This window comes from Oryzias latipes, chromosome 13, assembly GCF_053564925.1.
Source record: "Oryzias latipes strain Hd-rR chromosome 13, Olatipes_Hd-rR_3.1".
NCBI classification, from domain to species: domain Eukaryota; kingdom Metazoa; phylum Chordata; class Actinopteri; order Beloniformes; family Adrianichthyidae; genus Oryzias; species Oryzias latipes.
The window spans coordinates 15,659,554-15,679,659 of record NC_136249.1 but is presented as its reverse complement, the minus strand read 5'-3'; the positions used below and the strand labels follow the sequence as shown (position 1 = coordinate 15,679,659).

Sequence of the window (20,106 nt, the reverse complement as noted above, 5' to 3'; positions counted from 1 at the left end):
GCGCTAAACCAACAGAAAAGCCTTTTTTAAGTGTTTTTCTTTTCATGTTGCAGCCAGAGAGGTCTGGATCTTATAAAAATATATATATATAGAAATCTAGAAGCAAGAAGTTCCATACAAGCATTTAATAGGGGGAAAATAATCAAAAGAGATAATTGTTGGAATATTATACAGCCCAATAATAAGAACATTTCTTTTGCTAACGTGAAGCAAATGGTTTGTATTTTTGGAGTGTTTATTAATCTAATAGTAGTTTTTCTTTTATTACAGAGACAAAAAACTATAGTTTATAGTGGAAATGATTCAGTTTAGAACAAAATGTGAACAAAATGAGAAAACCATCTTAGTACAAGTTGGCCCATCTTAGTGAATCCTGTTAAAATCTAAAACTAGCACTTATATTTTTGTTTTCAAAATAAATACATTGAATGCCCAACTAACTTGATTGTCATATAAATGAAAACCCCTTAAAATTGAATACAACATTAAAGTTAAATGTTCTCAATCTTAAATTAGGTTTTTCTCTTGTTGAGAGTTTGTAGCACAAGCATTTAGACTCATTTTGAAAACAGTTTCCTAAGATCCTATCTTTGTCTAGATCCTAAAAAGAAAATCTGGACTGTGTTGATTTTAAGAAAAGCTTGGAAAGGTGTGTAGAGCAAAGAGAATGTAAATCAACTTCAGACCTGCTAAAGTGTCCTGAATGTCTAAAAACAGGGTTTGAAATCTTTGCAAGGATCACAAACAGTTTGCACTGTAATACTTTTATTAGCTTTCTTTCAGTAAGAATCGCCTTAAAGAACAAAACATCTTCACACAAGCATCAATGGCCTCACAGTGACAACTTTGCAATTTGCAAAAGTTTTTTTTTGCAAAAATAAAAGTCTAAAATAACTTTATAATACTGGCTGGATTTATTTTTTCATAAAATGACAGTTTGTTACAAACAACATTTGACCCAAAACCGCTACTTTAGCTTTTGCTGAAGCCAGCAGCACAACACACACAGTTCACGATAACACACTTTTACAATGCTTAGACACATAGCAGGTCAACACAACGTTCAAGTACAAAAAGCTCAGAGTTTCCAAACATTTGCTGCAATTAAGATGCACCAACATCACATGACTGTCAGGAGGCTGAACTCACAGACACAATAAATATGATGAAGCTGCTGCAGGAAAAACTTGGTCTCCATCAGGCCCCCCTCCTCACCTGTCTGACCTGAAGACAGATGTGGCCTCCAGATGCATCTACCATGCAGCTAAATACTCACAGTGCACTCTGCAGATCTTAATAGGTCAGACATTATAAAACAATCCTTCAGTTTTATAAATAGCTGAATTTTAGGCCATTTCTCCTGACAGCCTCAGAATCAGGATGAAATAAATCAATGATGGTTCCCCATCCTCACCAAACGCTTTCCTTCAGCTCCGTGGAAACAATCCACCCTGATGACTCCAACATGTAGATGTCACAGAAGAAAAGGTCTCAATGTTTGTCCATCACTTCAACACAGAGATGAGAGCTCCACCCAGTGGTGGAATTGTGCAACAACAGGTAGAGAGAAAAACACAAACTACCATCATATTCAACATTTTACAACTTTCATCATCAATTTTTCTGAGTGCTTTAAAGGTTTTTCTTTCCATATCAAGATAAACCACGAATATCCTTAAGTATTTTAGATGTTTCATTAAAAAAACATCTGTATTTGTCCTCTCACTCTGCATTTAGCTTAAACAAAATCAATAACACAGAAGATACGTTTGCAGCACATTAACATTTCAGTGTTTCTAAATTCTGCCTTTGTTACAAAATGGAAAAACTTTTATTATTTTACATGAGGGCTGCGCTGTGGCCTCACACTTTTTCTAATTTAATGTTTCAATTTTTCTAATTTTTGCTGATTTGGATTTGAAATATAAAAACAGTAAAGAATATTTTTCTTTATTTTCCATCAGTTTACAGAAAAGTAAACTGATAGGATCTTAAAGGATTTAACGATAATGAACATCACTGTGTTTTTGTCAGAAGATGCTCTGAATTCAGAGGCCCAGTCAATAGCAGGATCCTCCATCTGCCATTTCTGCCCCCACATTACATTTGCAGCAGGTTGTTTTTCACAGAGAAAAGACTTCAGTTGTTCTGTATTTTAAAGCTCATATCTACAATAAAGAGATGCAGAAGTGCTATGTTTTTTAAGCTGAACTAAGCATCAGTTTGTTGGCTCCAGACTGAAGCATCACCTGTTAAAAAGCAGCTACTTCACACTTTGCAGCATCAGGACTTTGACACAGCGGCGCTGTAGGATCTGCTTCCTGTTGGGGGGGCTTTGTCCCCCCTTGCTGTGACCCTGAGCAGCAACCTCCTGGTGCTGCGGCGGTAGCGCGGCTGAGTGAAGTAAAACAGGATGGGGTCCAGAAAGCTGTTCATGCTGGCAAACGGCCTGGTGCTTTTATAAATGATGGAGAACAGGTTCCTGGTCTCACAGGAGGCGTGGGGCAACGTGCGCACCACCTGATAGACGGTCTTGGTGAGGTGAAAGGGCAGGAAGCTCACGCAGAACACAGACGCCACAACAATGATCATCCTCACAGCCCTGTCCCGTTTCTCCCCTGTTGCCATGGGGACGCCCTGGTGGGACACCGGGCGGCAGAGGATGCGGGCCATCTGACAGTAGCAGACCATCACTCCTATGAGGGGCAGCAGGAAGCCTAGCAGTGTCAGAGCCAAGCCGTACGGGTAGTAGTCGCCGGAGCGCTGCGGCGTGCTTAGGTCGTAACACACCGTGCGGTTTCGCTGGGTTCCGGTTGAAGCAAAATAAAACGTTGGCGCGCAAAGGGTGATAACCAGCAGCCACACCCCTCCGCAGATGAGCCACACCTTCTTGCGACCTCCCTGTTTGTGCCACACAGCTAGAGGATGGCAGATGCCCATGTAGCGCTGCATGCTGATGCAGGTGAGGAACAGGATGCTGCCGTGGAGATTACTGAAAGAGGAGAACAGGACAGCTCTGGTGACCATCAAGGCCGGATACAGGCAAACTTTGGCTGCCTGCAAGAATCCAAAATGAACTGTAGAAAACACCAAGAAAACACTACAAAATGAAAAACAAACAAAAGAACAATAAAAACAAAAAATGAATTAGATTTTAAAAAATCTAAGGAGGGATGGACGGACAGATGGACAAATAGACAGACATAAAAAGAAAAAACAGGATAAATGCAGCCTCAAAGGGGGCGCAAACCAATGTCCTGCTTGTGCTAGCCCGGTAAATGCCGGGGGTAGCATTCAACACAAAAGCTTTTAGCACATCAAATAGATCGAAGGAGAAGGTAGATGAACTGATATGATGATAAGATGATTCTCTAAGCACTTTAGAAGCCTGGAGGGACTTGACACCCAAACTCTCAGCACATCCAGACTTGCACCCCAAACCCAGGAAAAAACTCAGGGATGAACCTACCTGTAGAACTGAAACCTGACTAGTTTACAGGTGAACTCCCCAAAGGGCCAGTAGTCGTGGCTGGCGTAGTTGTAGATGAGTAAAGGAAGTGACATCACATACAAGAAGTCTGCTAAAGCCAGGTTGAGCATGTAGATGTTGCTCCTGGACAGATTGGGTCGAGTCCTCCATATCTTCAGAATGACAGCAGCATTGAGTGGGAAGCCGAGCAGGAAGACGATGGAGTACACCGCAGGAAGTAGAATCTGCTTGAAGTCTTCCTTGTAGGTGCAACGAGGAGAGGCCGTCTCAGCGACGCTGCTGCTGTTTCCGACGGAGAAAATATCTGCCCCGTACGGCTCTGTGGGATGAAAGCTGGTGGAGAAAAAGTCCCACGGAAAAGGATTGGAGATGAGGGTCTCTGTGGGGAGGGAGTTGGACGATGGGGGCATTTTCCCAATCTGAGGTAAGAACACATAGTTTAGGTTAAACACAGTAGAGTTTCAAGTTTGGAACAAAACTGTCAAATTCTATTACGACAACCATATAAAAGCAAAAAAGCAACAAACTGAAAATGAATCCATCCTGGAGTTTTTACAGGATAGCTGCAAATCCACAGCTGTCCACCAGAGGGCAACAAAGGTTTCTCATTTTCTTTTGCATTTTGCATGTGACCCTGTAATGGATGGGTGACCTATCGGTGTCAACCCCACCTCTGCCCTGCAGGGGCTGGGATAAGCTCCAGCAACCCTGAAAGGAGTTATAAGACTTTCTCTAATAACAGTGTTTTGTGTGTGTGTGTGGTTCTATCGTGTTATTGTGGCATTTTATTGATGATGGAGATGGTTTAAAACAGATTTTTTGAGTTTTTCTTTATTCAAAACGTTGTGAATCAGGAGCAGACAGAAAAATAGCCATTTGAAAAAGAGCTCATTTGTGATGTAGAAAATACATTAGGCGGGCCACAAGCTCCCTGCTCTGCTCCATTCTGATGATCCACTTGTAGACGACTAGATTCATGTATGTCTTTGTTTTCCTTGTCTGAGCTGGAATCTGGATCATAATTTTACGGCTGGATAACTCCAATATTGGTAGGCCTTTTTGTTGCACCACTTGTGTTAAGTCAGGGTTGGGAGGGCAAGTAAGCTAGAGGGAGACAATGTAAACAGATGGATGACAGGAAGTAGAGGGGGTCTTATTCCACACCAACAGTCCCGCCCATAACCCAGCGGCAAATATCTTATGAACTTCTATTTGTCAGAATAACCATTTATGCTCTGCTACCGTTCTCATAACATGTTTTTGATAAGTAATTCAAGACCAATCAGATGCCTTAATAATAATCTATAATCTAATGATCTCCTTCAACTTGCATCAGACACCTGTTCCCACAGGTATACCATTTTCTCTGGGTGATGTCACACTCACTCATTTACAGACAATGGTTTTAGTGCAGCATCATTTTAAAATAGTATTAGAAACAAGTCAAATTACAGTTTTGATGCCAAGCCTAATTTCCTTACATTCCTCAATTCCTCTTTATCCCAAATTAAGGGTAAATTACGAGAATATGGCTAACCTTATAGTTTTTAATGAAACCTAAAATGTTGAGCATCAAGGAAATGAGTTTCAAAATGTATGAGGTCACTTCCTGTCAGGTGTGACTTAGCTTAAGGTAACAAATGGGATTTAGCACAGACTGTCTGGACTCCCACCTTCATCTCTGGAAAAATAAAGGAGAGATTAATGAAAAGTATACCCCCCCCCCCCCCACCCTCCAACTTCACACATCTTTTATGCAGTTGAGAAAGTCCTTTGCTGGAACTAGTTCCTGCAGCCTCAAAAAGGGTGACTCACCGCATTTCACAACTTATGTGTGCAAGAGAGTAAATGTGCACCGATATATGAAAGGTGAAGGGAAAAAAAAGCACATTTTTGATAAAGTGTGTGCCAGGCCAAGCCCTCGGTGTGTGTGTGTATGTGTGTGTGCATGAACATTATGTGTCTACAGTCATTCAGTATTTCATCATTTAAGCTTTAGTAAATGAAACGAGGAGAGGAAAATGTGAAGCAACCAAATAGTCGTAAGTAGTAAAATGCACAAGTATTCCCGCAGTCTGCACCCCTGCACAATTGTCTTTTTCATTGAGAAAGACCACATCTCCTCCAACTTGCATCAATCACCTGTTTACACAGTAAAAATACTAAAGGAGTTTTATATGATAGAGATGTTTGACATGTTTGCAGGAATGAAGAGACAATCTCCTACAGCAAAAAAGCTTTTAAAGTCCCACTCCGATCATCTGTTGATCTATTGTCTGTATTCCCAGGGATCTTTTGATTATGAACACCGTATGTCTTCTAATAGTAGCCTCGATGTTTATTACAAAAAATTTGGCAGCAACCTGAGTCGTTTTCCAGGACATAGTTTCTGCAGAGCGGCAGGAGTTTATTACAAATTCACCTCGGAGTTGTGGGCGGAACTGTTGGTGCGGAGCGACCCCGCCCCCCCATCGCTGAAAGCTGTCTGTGTACACACTCTCCCACTAGCTTACAGCCCCTCACACCCCAAACCTAAAAAAATGGTGAGCAATGTTGGAGCTATCCGGCTGTGGAGTTTTAGGCCTGATGCCAGCTCGTACAAAGACACACATGGATCTATTTGTCTACAAAAGTACTCAGAGACAATTTCAAGCTTAATTTTCTCAATCAATGTCCTCTATCACCAGAGAAATGCCAGAAGAACATGTTAAAAACACCAAAACTACCATTTTCATTGGAGTGGGTCTTTAAAATGAGATGCAGCATGTGATCAGAGGTTATCGCAGGTCAAACCTTACAGTCAAATTTGTTCTGTTTTCACACTTGTGATGTTTTTTTTACTGCCAAACATTTCACCCACTCATCCTCCATTTTTCTTCTTCAAATTGAGATTTTTTTCTTTACTAAAAGTGAAAGTGAGTTTAAAAAAAATCATTTAACCCTTGTGCTATCTTAGATGACCCCACCCTTACATTGACTTGTTCTCCCTACCATGACAAAAGTGGATAAAGGTGGAAAGATTTCATGTAATCCATGGACACCAGTGAAGATCACAAATCATTGAAGAAAAAAGGTTCAGAGCACTGTCTAGTGGGTCTAGATGACCCCACTCCCAATGGTAAAGTGCCTAGGATAGCACAGGGGTTACTCAAATCCACAAAGGTTCTTTTTAAGTCATTTATTGTGCTATAAGAAACAAAAAAAAAACATTTGAGAATGCATCATTTTAATAAAAACCTTTGAAAGCTTTATATATGTATAAAAAATTGTCAGAACCATAAAAAGTTGGTTTTGAATTTGCCAAGTAATTAAGAGTGGGAACTCTGCCTTAATCACAGGGGTTTTCTCTTAAAAAAGCAGCTAAAAAACAAACAAACAAAACCCTTTTTTCCTCGATTTATGAAGAATCATAAAAGCTTCGATGTGCAGCAGGTAAAGTTTTTCCTTTCCTCAGCCGTCAGCTGATGCTGCAGGTATGAAATATCAGAGCAGGAAACCAGTCAGTCCATAAACCCAGTGACAGGCAAGATTCATGTCTGCATAGATACCCTGACCACTAAATTTGCCCTCTGAGTAACCGTGATCTGTGCAGAGGGCCACAAACCCCCCCTACTGCCAACAGTAACCGTAGTAGTCGGAAGCTTTTTTGAACAATTTATTAACTCAGAACTTGATAGCAATTTTTTTGTAGAACCTCCGCATCTTTCTTGAAAACATTTATCTTATTGTTTATATAATGTTACTCAATAATTCCACAACAAACCAGAAACTATGCAAAAAACTGTATTCTGAGGAGTAAATGTGGTCATCTTTTTCCTGTAAAAATCTTCAAAATTAATAATAGGCCATTTTTATGTTTCATAAAATATGTAGGACAAATTGTTTCAGTCAGCCAAGATGCACAGATTTTATGTTCATGATTGCACCTAAAGCTGCACGTATTAGCCTAATCCTAACCCTTCTTTTGAGTCCGTTTAGAACAGTGTTTTTCAACCAGTGTGCCGTGGGATATGGTCAGGTGTGCCGTGGGAAATTGCCCTCATTTACTGATCTAAAATAATTTTCCATCTCCAGGATTTCAGCTCTTTGTTCATCCAAACAGGCCTGATAAAACACTGAGTAGTTCGGAACATGAAAGATCACAAAAGACTTTTTTCTTTGTGTTTATTTGATTCTATTAAATACATTTTGATAAGAATGAGGGTACCGCGATTTAGCCGTAGCTAAACTGTTTTTAGGAAAAGTCCCGCCCCTTTAACTGTCTCCACCAATCATTCTTGGAGGCTTAATCACACGTCATCAGTCTGACCAATCAGAAGTGGTTAAAGTCTTCCCTTTCTTGTTCTGATTCTGCTAATAAAGTCTCTTAGTGCCAAAAAAAATAACATCTAAAGCTCGTCTTTAGTGGTGTAGCTTTCCACAGAATCCGGTATCAGACCGTGGAAAAAGTGAACAAAACAATGAAACTCAGAGACGCTAGTCTGTCTGAATTCGGTGGCTGTTTGCACCACAACTCCCATGATGCATGTGGTTAAAGTGACAGTGTCTTAGCGCACAATGAGTCGTCCTTGTTAAACATCTTGAAACAACGAACACAATTTTTAAATCTTCTTACTTAACTTTTATTACATCTTTTAGAAAAAACAGCTGCTGCTTCCAGCTTTTTCTGCCACAATTATCACAAAGGGTCTGTAGATCAACACAGACTTTGAGTTTTTTCTTTTTTTTAATTTTTGGATTCTGGTGTGCCCTGGGATTTCTGTCAAAGTTAAAGTGTGCCGTGGCTGAAAAAAGGTTGAAAAACACCGGTTTAGAAGATCATCTCGCTTTATTCCGCAGCTTTATTTTTCTACAACTAGCTAATTCTTCGTCTACACCCATTTTCGGTATTTTAGAGAGTTCTGCACATGCAAAAATTGATTCCGTTTGAAAGTGTGGCGTATGTAAACGCTTGTTATGATTGGATGAAGTTTTTCTGGGTCTGTTTACAAAGTTCAATTCTAATCTGATCTTTGATCGGATCAAAGATATGTGGCGCATGTAACCCTAGTTACTGACTGCAGGACCATATTATTTTCGTAACAAGGGAAAAAAAAACTCAAAAAGGTACAAAACGTCAAAAAAAGACGTCAAAAGAAGGAAAAAAGCCCAAACCGACATTATCAGTGCGTACTAGAACACGAAATGCACAAACAGACACACAACCAGAACCACAAAAACATCCAAATTGTTTCAGCAATGTTAACGGAAAAAAAATGAAAAAGATTTGAAAAGCCCTCAAAGAAAAGGAATAAGCCAAAAAAGACATGACCAGTGTTTAGCAAAAAACAACATACATAGTCTATGTGGTTAGGACATAGATAGTCCTAACCACAAAAACACTCATATTATTTCTGCAACGTTTCGTTATTATGGCCCGCAGCAGAAGTTACTAACGCCAAGGACCATATTGGTTTCACAGTTGGAAAGATTTCTGCGTCTTTGAGGGAAATTTTGACCCTCATACCGTATAGAAATGAATGGGCCGAAAATTGCTAATGGGGCCAAAGAAAAAAAAATCAAAATACAGTTACGAAAACCAAAAAACGTGTCGGGGATTTCTCGGGGAAGGTTTGAAATCATTATGGGATGGGCACACGACCTACGACTTGGTGGCCATTTTGTTGGGAACTATGAGAATTGGCGATTTTCACGTTTTTCGACAATATGGGAACACAACATTTTTGTTTGTGCGAACAAACACATGCCGCCAGCTCAAGTCTGCAACTACCTCAGGTATCTCGTCAACCTTTGACCTCGGGAAGAGGCCGCCATCTTGAATTTTCAAGAAAAACTTTACTTCCAGGTACAAACAAAAACTCGTCTTAGGGATTTTTATTGGTTGTCTCGTAACTTCTCAGACATCAATGGCAAGCCACTATGGAAAAAGTGGCGTACTCTTATCACTTGCATATTTTGCATATGGAATACTAGGAAAATTCAATGAATGCATCCATGACTGGAACTGAACATATTAATATACATTGGGAACGAACATATAAGGAATGGGGGCGGGGTTAGCAAAAAAACAACAAAGGACAACCAAAAGGACATCCAAAAGTTTACTTTTGCCGATTCATCTGAAACTGCTGTCGATCTGTTCATTATCCCCAGGCGATCAAAACATAAAATCGTTGCTATGGAGACAAAATCAACAGAAAAGCCGCCATTTTGAATACGGTGGATTATGATAATCTTAAGCAATGTGTTTTTTCTGAGTCAGTTAATGATGCTGATCGCAATGCTAGCACTTTTAGCCACATTAACATAACTAGCAAAGTTAGCATTATTAGCATCTTAAGAAATGTGTTTTTCTGAGTCAGTTGATGATGCTGATCGCAATGCTTGCACTTTTAGCCACATTAACATAACTAGCATAGTTAGCATAGTTAGCATCTGAACCAATGTGATTTTCTGAGTCAGTTAATGATGCTGATCGCAATGCTAGCACTTTTAGCCACATTAACACAACTAGCAAAGTTAGCATTATTAGCATCTTAAGAAATGGGTTTTTCTGAGTCAGTTGATGATGCTGATCGCAATGCTTGCACTTTTAGCCACATTAACATAACTAGCATAGTAAGCTTTATTAGCATCTTAAGAAACGTGTTTCTCTGAGTCAGTTGATGATGCTGATCGCAATGCTTGCACTTTTAGCCACATTAACATAACTAGCATAGTTAGCATCTGAACCAATGGGTTTTTCTGAGTCAGTTGATGATGCTGATCGCAATGCTTGCACATTTAGCCACATTAGCAAAACTAGCATAGTTAGCATAATTAGGATCTTAAGTAATATGAATTTTTAAGTCAAGTGATGATGCTGATTGCAATACTGGTATTTTTCGCCACATCAGCATAACTATCATATTTAGCATAATTAGCATTATAACCAATGTGTTTTCTTAAGTCAGTATATGATACTGATTGCAATGCTAGCAATTTTAGCCACATGCAGCTCATTTAGCCTTTCAGAAAGAGATAAGGGAGTAGATGTGTGTAGTGTGTTCCAGCCAGACCTCTCCAGTCATCTGGAGCTTTAGATATAGCTGGCACATCATCTACATATAGTTAGATCTTTCAGAACTTATCGTCTCGAAAGTAGCTTGCATGCCGAAAAAAAGTGAGCACTCCTGCTCTGGAGAATGCGGGCATCGATCCCGCTACATCTCGCATGCTAAGCGAGCGCTCTACCATTTGAGCTAATTCCCCTCCCCCTGCGCACAGCGGAGAGTGTCTTTTAGCCCAACACCTCTCCACCCACAGGCTGCCTCGCCTTCATGCTTTCTGGTATGTGCTCATGTGCACACACTTGCATGCACGTGCAGACCCTCTGCAAGCTCCTGACGCAAAGGTCGGCCAGTAGTGTGACACCAGACTATTTTTAAATGGTGGTAGAAGGACTGACTAAACTTTACAGCTTTAGGCTTCCTGAATCACTGTTTTTAATCCCAGATTATCCAAACAAAACTATGTCATTAAAGCAGACTGTTGCTGCTGCTGTTTGAATACAGATTTTCAAATGTCACTGAAGACGAATAAACTCAATGAAAATTCAGTCTAAACTTTACATTGACTGTTGTTTTGGTTTCTTAGGTAAAAGGCAGATAAAGGACGTCAGATCATTGGTTTGCATGTCAATGTGCTCAGTGACGTAAAGACCTTCACAAACACCACCCAAAACTTTCACAGCCAGTCAGTGTTTGTCTGAGTACCTTCAGGAGAAAGCTTCTCTGTAATCATCTTATCTGAAAGTGTGGGCTTCTGGCAGATACGGCCTCAGGGGAAAACACCACAGACACGCTCTGCTCCTCTTCAAGCAGGACAGGAGAGCAACTGGGGAGCTCTTCAGTCCTCATTTCTGTCCTATCAGTGATCTCCGCTGTCCCTGATTATTCCAAACAAAGACGCAGATCACATCATTCCCCGCCCTCATATCCTGACTAATGCAGCTGGGAGGGAAATCGCTTTCTTGATCACACAGTGGTGATAAATAAAACTGTTTACAGCTTTAGAGGAGAAATACAGCCGGAGGGTGGGGGGCACAAATATGCCAACATGTTAATAGTAAAAATATAAGTGCTAAAAAGTCAAAGGTTCTCAGTCAAATTTCCATCCGTCCAACTTCAAAACTCACTGAATACCTTTGAGGGTCATGGGGTATGTATGGTGACAAATAGGGGCCAAAAATGTTGAAAACCGAAAAACAACAACTCGAAACTGAAAGCTAAAAACTAGTGTTAAAATAAATATAACCAAAACAGACTTTGAAAAAAAGAAATGATGATCAAATATAACCATGATTTCTCCTTGTTGACGGAGAGCTTACCGGGATGTGAATGAACCCAGACATTGAGACATGATTACTGATGCTATTGTAGAGCTTTTTAAAAGAAATCAATCTGATCTCTAAACATCCTTCGTGTCTCTGACATGCACTGTCACGAGATAAACACTGACGGAAATGTGAAGATATCTGCTGTTATTACAAGTATTAATTACATTTGTGTTTATGAATAATTTATCACGTGAATTATTGTTTCGTGGGAACGAATTAAACATTTCCTGGGAACTAAATGTTATTTCGTGGGAACAAATAAATTATTTCGTTGGAAGGAAATTTTTTTTTTTTTTACTCATGTCAGGTCAGGGGCTCCATAGAAAACGACTCCAAGCCGTGTAGTTTTTATTCTATCTCACATTGTAAAGATTTTCATTGTCTGTAAAATACAATGATGCATTCAGGGGATGTTCTTCTATTTTTCGGCGCTGTAATTCAGTTGGGGGAAGCTCTCTGTTGTTAAGTAATACACAAATTCGTGCGGTTACTGTATTATCCTCTATTTAAACTGCTCGGACAGTCTTAATGGAGGCATAACCGTTGGAAAATGCTACCGGGAGCTGATCTTATTATTTATTTTTATGAATAATTATTTAAATTATCTTTTTTGATAAAGCAGCGTGCGTGTTCGCACGAAATGCCGCATTTAAAAGCCAGTTGGAAAAGTTATCTTCAAGTGTTTGACACTTTGACGGCTTAGTCAAAGATCTCAGCATAAATATTGAAAAATACAGTTTGAATTAAATTAAATTGAATTGTTTTTTTGTTTTTAGCTCAGACCAATATTTCAACTTGAATTTTTTCAACTAGTTTTCTGTTTTTGGGTTTCAAATCTTTATGGCCCTGCTTTGACTCCATACAATCCCAGCTGTTGCAGGGCGAAGGCAGGGTGAGTCAAATTAATTTAACCCTGGATTACCCAATAACTATTTTTTGGGGGCTTTGAATTTTAATTCAATTCAATTCAATTCAATTTTATTTGTATAGCCTAAAATCACAACAACAGTCGTCTAGATGGGCTTCGAAGTAAAACATGAACTTAAAAGGATCACGAATACAAAGAGTTCAATAGGAAAATACTAAAATGAACTAACAAACTGACTAAGCTATACTGGCATCCCTGCCCCTAGACCCCCCTTCGCGGTAAGGAAAAACTCCCAAAAAAAACGGATTCCGGAAAAAACGAAGAAACCTCAGGGGTGCCCACATGAAGGAGGGATCCTCCCCCAGGACGGACAGGCGATTTAACTGGCCTTTTTTTTGTGTTCATTTTGGGTAGCAGCATTTAGAAGTGACCAAGAAAAAAAAAAGAATTTAATAGCCTAAAAAAAAAGAAACAGCCAAAAAATAGTAAAAAAAGAAATAAATATTAAATGATAAGTTTACCTAAATCTAAAGTTGTATTTTGTTTTTGAATAATAGCCAAGGGTGGTTACAGCAGAGCCCCCCCAGAGGGAAGCCATGTTCGTTTTGTGAAAACAGACACGCCCAGCAACTCAGCCTTTAGTCAGAAGAAGAACACAAGTAACTACTGGCATAAAAGTGGGTTAAAAAGTTGTGCCACTATTTCCAGTATTGTGCCTCAACGTCAACAGAACATTTGCTCTGTTGGATTTCCAACAGGGACAAACAAATACAAGCAAATCCTTCCATCACTTATTTCCACTTTCTGACCCTGGGCTGCAAGCACAGAAGTCCTCGCCTGTCCTGCTGAGACTCGAAGGGGAAAACGTGTCAACGCATGTTGTCTTTAGAATTTGTCCTCAGAGTTTCATTTGGCGTTCAAAGGCTGAGAGTCACCCCAGCATGCCGCTCTTTCAGGATTTATTTTTTGCTGAAAAAAGTCAGTCAAATTGTTTGCAGTTTTTAAACCCAATTATTCCAGAGCTTGTGTTTCTCTGAAGGGAAAACTCCTGCTGCCATTGCTCACCTTAGGGCTGCCGTGTTCATCCGGAGTCATTTCCTAATCGAATAAACAGTATTTGGCTCAATTAGTCACTCATTACTGACAGACATGCTCTTCCCCCAAAATCATTTTCCTCAAAAATGAGAGGCAGAAGCATCTGGAAAAACAGTTTCTGTTTCTCCTTCTGGAGGCTGAGCTTTTTAAAGGTCTGTCATTTTATTCTGAAGTCTCAGTTTTTTTTTAAACATAAAATATCTGCACATTTTTAAGACATTAATTTGAGTCATTGTAAATTTTTAAATTTTTGGAAAAAATTGGAAGAAATTCGCAATAATTCAAAAGTTGTAGTAATTCAAAGTTAGTAGAATAGTCTTTTGCATTTGCAGTGATGAGAACATTCCTGACGCAGAACCATCTTCTTCTCTGAGTTGATCCTGCAGATGAAGGAACTGCATTCTTCTACCAGCTGCTGCCACGGCAACGGGCCTTGTTTAAACGCCTCCATCTTTGCCACCACATTGTTGTCTCTGTATACACAACAACAGCTGATACACAGAGTGAGCTGCGTAAAGACAGAAGAGGAATGCGGCTTCTGCGTGGTTTGAAATGCAAAAACCTGGTTCTGGGTTACAGGAGAAGATCGCAACCTGGTCATTCACAGTGGGAAACCGTTAGTGGACAGCCCAGGAGTTTCTCCTAGAGTCCTTTCTTCTCCTCTCAGGTGTTTCTGGGACTAAGCAGGACATCGGCAAGGCTGGATTTATGCATCAACAAATTTTTAAAATAAGTTTTAAAGTTTTTTTCTAGGCCAAATAAGCCTTTTCAGTTCGTTAGTACCCACTTTGTTTAGTCTAAGGGTGTATTCAGACAGTAAAAGTCAGTTGGTCCTGACCGAGTCCGCTTGATTTGGTTCAGATTGAGTCCTGGACCTTGTGTTTGGTCTGTATTCAGACTGCCGTCATGTGGACTTTCTTGTTTCGAACCAGAGATGGTAAAACAAAACCATGTGACTAAAGGTCTCTTTACTCACTGGCCAGGAATTACGAGGGCGGGGCAAAGCTAGCGAGAGGCAGAAATTATGGAAGTCCTGCCGTTTCCAATCCTTGTTGAGACAGTTCACTTATTCAAACTTTATATTTTGAACATCAGCATCAGCATTAGCTGTAGCATTCTTCATTGCTGCTTTGGTCCGGTGATGGCTTGCTGCAGTTACTGAGGAGACGCTAACAAATGTTCATGACATCTAGATTGTCAGGAAAACAGTGAGAAGCCATGCGTGTCACGTTAAAAGTTGTTTTGATGAGCCTGCAGTCATCCGCCCACATTTCAATGAGTTGTTGTGTCTCATCGTTGTGGTGACACGGCATTGTTTTAAGAGAATTCAGTTGAAGTTGTCAGAATGAAAATCCTGTTTTTTGAGTTCTTGATAAGTACTTGTGGCATTTTTCACATGAAAGAGAACAAATGTAATTAAAAAAATCATTCCTTTTAAATCGCTGTCAATCAAACTGTCGCAAAGTTTAAATTAATGAGCTTTTGTGATGTCACAACAGCACATGCACATTGCACAAGCTCCCTGATCTGCCCCGTCCAGCGTCCACAACAGGGGTCGGGAACCTTTTTGGCCAAGAGAGCCATAAATGCCACATATTTTGAAATGTAATTTCGAAAGAGCCATACAATAATGTAGTGTCCCTTCCCCACACTGAGGCACGGAGACTTAACCTCTTTTAAAGTTCTTTATTCTGGTTACTGCAGACCGCAACAAACGCCGTTCAATTAATTCAGCAACTCCTGAATCTCTCCCGCCGAGACGAGAGCGCTTCTCCCAACTTTATATTCCCCCCTCCCGCTGCAGCCCTCCCATTTCCCTTATTCGGCCCATAGCTGAACCCCATTGGTCCAAACTCCCTAACAACAGGCTGAGCGACAGAACTGAGGGCCAATCAGATCTCTGCTTGACGCGTTCAATGAACTCCAGAACTTTTAACGCGGCCCAACAGCCACCCAACTCAGTCCGCGACAATTTGTTTAAAACTAAATATACAAATGAATGTGTGCATTTGATTTAATTTCAACATTTTTAAAGTACAATAAGTCTGTGGATTCTTTTTAATAACATTGTTATTCTGTTGCTAATAAATGATGAGTATTTCTCGTGGTATTTTTGCTGATGGTCTAGTCTGGTTGATACGTGGTGAGTTTCTGCTTCATGCAGGCGTTGAGACTTTAAACGTGATCGTAGGTCTGAATGTTCTGTAGATGTGAGACAGACTGCTCACATGCAGACCTGGAGCCAAACACACACTCACACGCCACAGTGAGTGACAGGCAGCGGGTTTTACGTTTTTACAATCCCTGCGCGATTCACCTGCTGTCCCCACAACCCCTCACCCCCACCCTCTGCTTTCTCCCTCACACATCCCGTCCCCGCAACTGCGCGCTCTTTCTCAGAGACGGGAGCGCGCAGTTTTAGGTACGTCAATTCACAGGTTTCCAGCTGGTACAAACTCTGTGAAATAATAGATAATAGTAACTGATAGCGCTGGCGCAGATTTCTCTCTCTAAGCACCGCTACTACTGCGCGCCTCTGGCATCGCATCGCGCCCGAGAAGGACTGGTCTAATGAAAAAAAAAACTATAATTAAAGATTTGTCTGCGAGCCACATGTGACCATCAAAAGAGCCATATATGGCTCGCGAGCCATAGGTTCCCGACCCCTGGTCCACAAGCTCAGGTGTGAGAGAAGAGAAGATGGCACATTGCTGCGTTGCCCACACGTATTTTAAGTGCGTCCAAGGCTGGATTTTGTTGTTGGCTGCACTGTTTAAAATTAAACTTATAGTTAACATCCCAAATGTGTTCTCTGCATTTTTGTTCTCTCTCTGACTGAGTTTGAAGGCTTGCTGTCCCGCATTAACCAGAGAGGGTAAAAATAAAAACAAGAATAAAATCAGGGTACCTTTTTTATTATTATTACCTCTATAAAAATATGAAAAATGTCCTAAAGTTCAGGAGGCCAGAGTAGGCTGGCTCCTGATCAGATTGGCTCCCGGGAGCCGGCATAGTGATGGCGATCGCTCCATGAGCCCTGCAAATGACTGTCCATGGTGTTACCCACCTTCGCCCAACAGTAGCAGGGACGGGTCCTGCTGGGCGATTTGGTTCAGACAGGTAAAAGAAAAAACTTTTGACAATAGAGACTGTCAGTCGGTGTCGTTTGTGCCCCCCCCCGTGTCAAACTGAGGCTTCTGATAAACACGAAATATGGCTTCAGTAAAATCCCCTCCACAGCATCTTCTCTGCTTGGGTGGACTCAATGTCATCACATGACACATGACTGGAGACATTTCAGACCCTTTCCTCAATGCTGTTTCTGAACTGTTGGTCGGATCAGGCATGAGTTCAAAGAGAAGGTGGATGGAAGCCAACATCAAGGTGTGTTTGGATGCAGAGAATGTACAGACCTTCTAATAAAGAAGCAGGATTCCAACCCTGCTTTTGCATCTATTCACAGAAAGGAAAGTAATATAACACAAAGGACCTTATTTCATAAATTGAATCAACATGTTCCAGTTTCTACCAGTGTCATAACAAATGTTTAACCATGTTTTTGCTCCTGTTTTTGCTCCTAAACAGTTTTTCTTAATGGTTAGGTTTCGAGGAGAAAAAAAGAAACATGTTTTCCGAAAGTTCTACAGCATGGAGTTTCTGAAACCCCTTAATAAGTGCCTTAAAGGTCCAAGAAGCCCATCAAATGCTCCCGAGAGGCCTAAATATCTGTTTGTCGGTCTGTGGTTTCTGCTGTCATGATTCTGAGGTGAAGAAATGTTCCAAAAGAGAAAGATGTCAGTCAGCAAAAACACATGTCTATGAGTGACATGCCTGTAACACGGACCGTTCTGGAGGAAATCCATCTGAGTCTGAACCTTCATTGGATGAGTTATTAAATTCCTCATTTTTCCTATACTCATGAAAACAGAAGCAGTTTTGGGAGACAGCCCCGCTTACATTTATTTCAATATTTGAAACTGAAAAAACATAAATAGATCTAGATCTACTCCTTTGCACCACGTGCAATAATAACAACAAAAGTACATGCAGAATACATAAGACTTTGTCCTCCTAATCCACATGAGGAAAAACACGGGGGTCCACTTCTATTTTTTTTTGTCTTATTTAAAAAAAAAGTTTCATAAACGCAAAAAGGACGTGTGAATACCTGTTCCTGCAGAGTTTGCAAAGCTGACATGAAAAAGTGAGTGAAGGACTTACCTAAAGTTATAGAAGCAGAACGTAATCCCAGTTATTAGCTCCTCTTCTTCTTTTTTCCTCTTCTTCTTTGAGAGTGCGAGCAGAGTCACGAGCACAAGAAACTTCCTCGGCGTCCACACTCCACGACACGAGCAGGTGAGCTTCAAACCGCTGCCTGCGCTCGTGCGTGGTGCGTGTCGGACCTACTTTCTGCGGAGGCGCCTAATCGCTGCGCTGCGGCAAACCTCGCGGCATAAACGCGCGTGGTGGTGTTGCGCCACAGTGCGAAACAAAAGAAAAAACTTAACGAGAGGACGTTTCAGCGAATTTCCTGAACGTATTTCAGTGGAAAAATATTAAGGACTGTCAAAACAGACGTGTAAGGATCTGCAGGTGGACTCAGGTTTCGGTCTCTGAGCAGAACCGCGGATGAAGATCTGTAGAACAAGAGATGTCTGAATTTTCTCATTAAAAAAATGTTCATATAATATATTCCCCATATTTTCTTTTTCCATTTTTACACCTTTAAACCCTCAGCTTTTGAAAAAAAAAAAAAACCAAAAAACTATAAATCCAACTTAAAAAATGAAGCAATTACAACTAAACACTAAAAATACATTTCAGTTAATTTTTTTATTAAACAAATAAACATAGTCACACAAATTATAGCTTAAGAAAGACTGTAGTAACACAGACGTGCAACACACTACCCAGTTTTATAACTGTATCTAATCAAATACAGTCGTAAAAAGCTTGTGACTTTATAAAAACAAACTGAACAAACAGGATGTTGAAAGAAATCAAAGAGACGCCGTTCTCTGCAGAAAAACCTGTTTATTCATTAAATAAACATATCTGTCCAACAGGTTCTGATCCTTGCTGCTAAGTTTAAAATGAACTCTGTATTTATTTATGATTTGGGCGGTTTATATTGGTCTGTTTCAGCACTTCCAGGTCCCAGAGGGCTCATCATTTCTATGTCCTCTCATCCTGGTGTTGCTGCAAACAATCCTCTGAGGTTTCTGCAGCTGTTTTGCTTTGCATCTCCTCCACCACGCAGTCCTTTCAGAGGATAAAGCCGCTCAGTCTGATGCATCTGAGAGAAATCAAACTGTTTGGACAATTTAGCAAAGACATAATCCCTGCAGAAAATTTTAAAGATCAGAACTAAATATTTATTTTTGCATCATGTATGAAATGAAGTTGTCCATATGCTTAAAGCCATGTTTGTCAGAAGATAATAAGACAATTTATGTGTAATAACCAACCCAAACAACTTTTGGTGAACATTAACTCCTTATCAGGTCAAATTGTAAACTGAGACAGAATTAAACTGCAGCTGTTTATGAACAAACCAGGAGCGAGAAGGTTTGGTGTGATAAACCTTTCAGTGTGGGGCATCCTGTCTTTAAATTAGAACAAACTCTGCTGGGAAAACGGAGTTTTCTTGGTAATGGTAAGAAGTGTCAGCCGTCTCATTTTTGGGAATTTTATGAGTCTTTTATTGTTCTCCTCTGGGGTCAACATCACAGCTTCCGGCTCAGCGTCCGCTTCCTGTCAGAACAAAGCTCATAAACGGGCTGGAGGGAGGTTCTCTGCATTTACGCACATACAGTGTGGCTTGAAACTGGACAGGTATTTACCCTCATCCATCATCTGTAGCCTTGTAGGAGCTTTTTGTCTCCTATCCGGTTCTCTGAGACATTCACATCGGAACAAGAGTTGGTTAAATATCAGTGTTTTAGCTGCTTTTACATTTAAAAGTATTCAAGTGATTGTCCTGTCCTTTGTAAATATCCATCAGAGAACTTTAGAATTCACCTTGACATAAGAAACCCTGATGTTTTTCACTGTGCAGAAGCAGACGGTGAGGTCATAATGCTCCTCTCTCCAGGTCTGTAAGTCTTTGTGCAACAAAATATTGCATTTCTGTATTTTGTTTTTTAATTAAAAACATCGACTGAATGAGATTTGGCTGTTTTCCTGTCTCCATGAGAGGGAATTGAGTCTGAGGATCCAGATGGAGAACAAATCCAATTACGTACCACTATTCAGTTTATTTGGTGAGATATGAAA

General features: G+C 40.3%; 1 protein-coding gene across 2 annotated transcripts; it reads right to left on the bottom strand.

The window, feature by feature from the left end:
• Positions 1-748: 748 nt before the first annotated feature.
• p2ry6 (pyrimidinergic receptor P2Y6) lies at positions 749-18,226 on the bottom strand. Of its 2 annotated transcripts, none has more exons than XM_023961808.2 (3): positions 18,052-18,226; positions 3,470-3,909; positions 749-2,992 (listed from the first exon to the last, which is right to left on the bottom strand). In XM_023961808.2, the coding sequence occupies exons 2-3, from the start codon at positions 3,898-3,900 to the stop codon at positions 2,284-2,286; spliced, it is 1,140 nt and encodes a 379-aa protein (XP_023817576.1). In that variant the 5' UTR covers positions 3,901-3,909; positions 18,052-18,226; the 3' UTR covers positions 749-2,283. The 2 variants fall into 2 exon arrangements, with proteins under 2 accessions (XP_023817576.1, XP_023817577.1); XM_023961809.2 differs by lacking the exon at positions 18,052-18,226 and adding an exon at positions 11,245-11,417.
• Positions 18,227-20,106: the final 1,880 nt, after the last annotated feature.

Bases quoted from the DNA above. Each gene is read 5' to 3' on its own strand.
- p2ry6 (XM_023961808.2), bottom strand. From the start codon at position 3,900: ATGCCCCCATCGTCCAACTCCCTCCCCACAGAGACCCTCATCTCCAAT. The intron at 2,993-3,469 runs GTAGGTTCATCC...CTCCTCTTTCAG, and splicing joins GTCAGGTTTCAGTTCTACAG to TAATCTCCACGGCAGCATCC.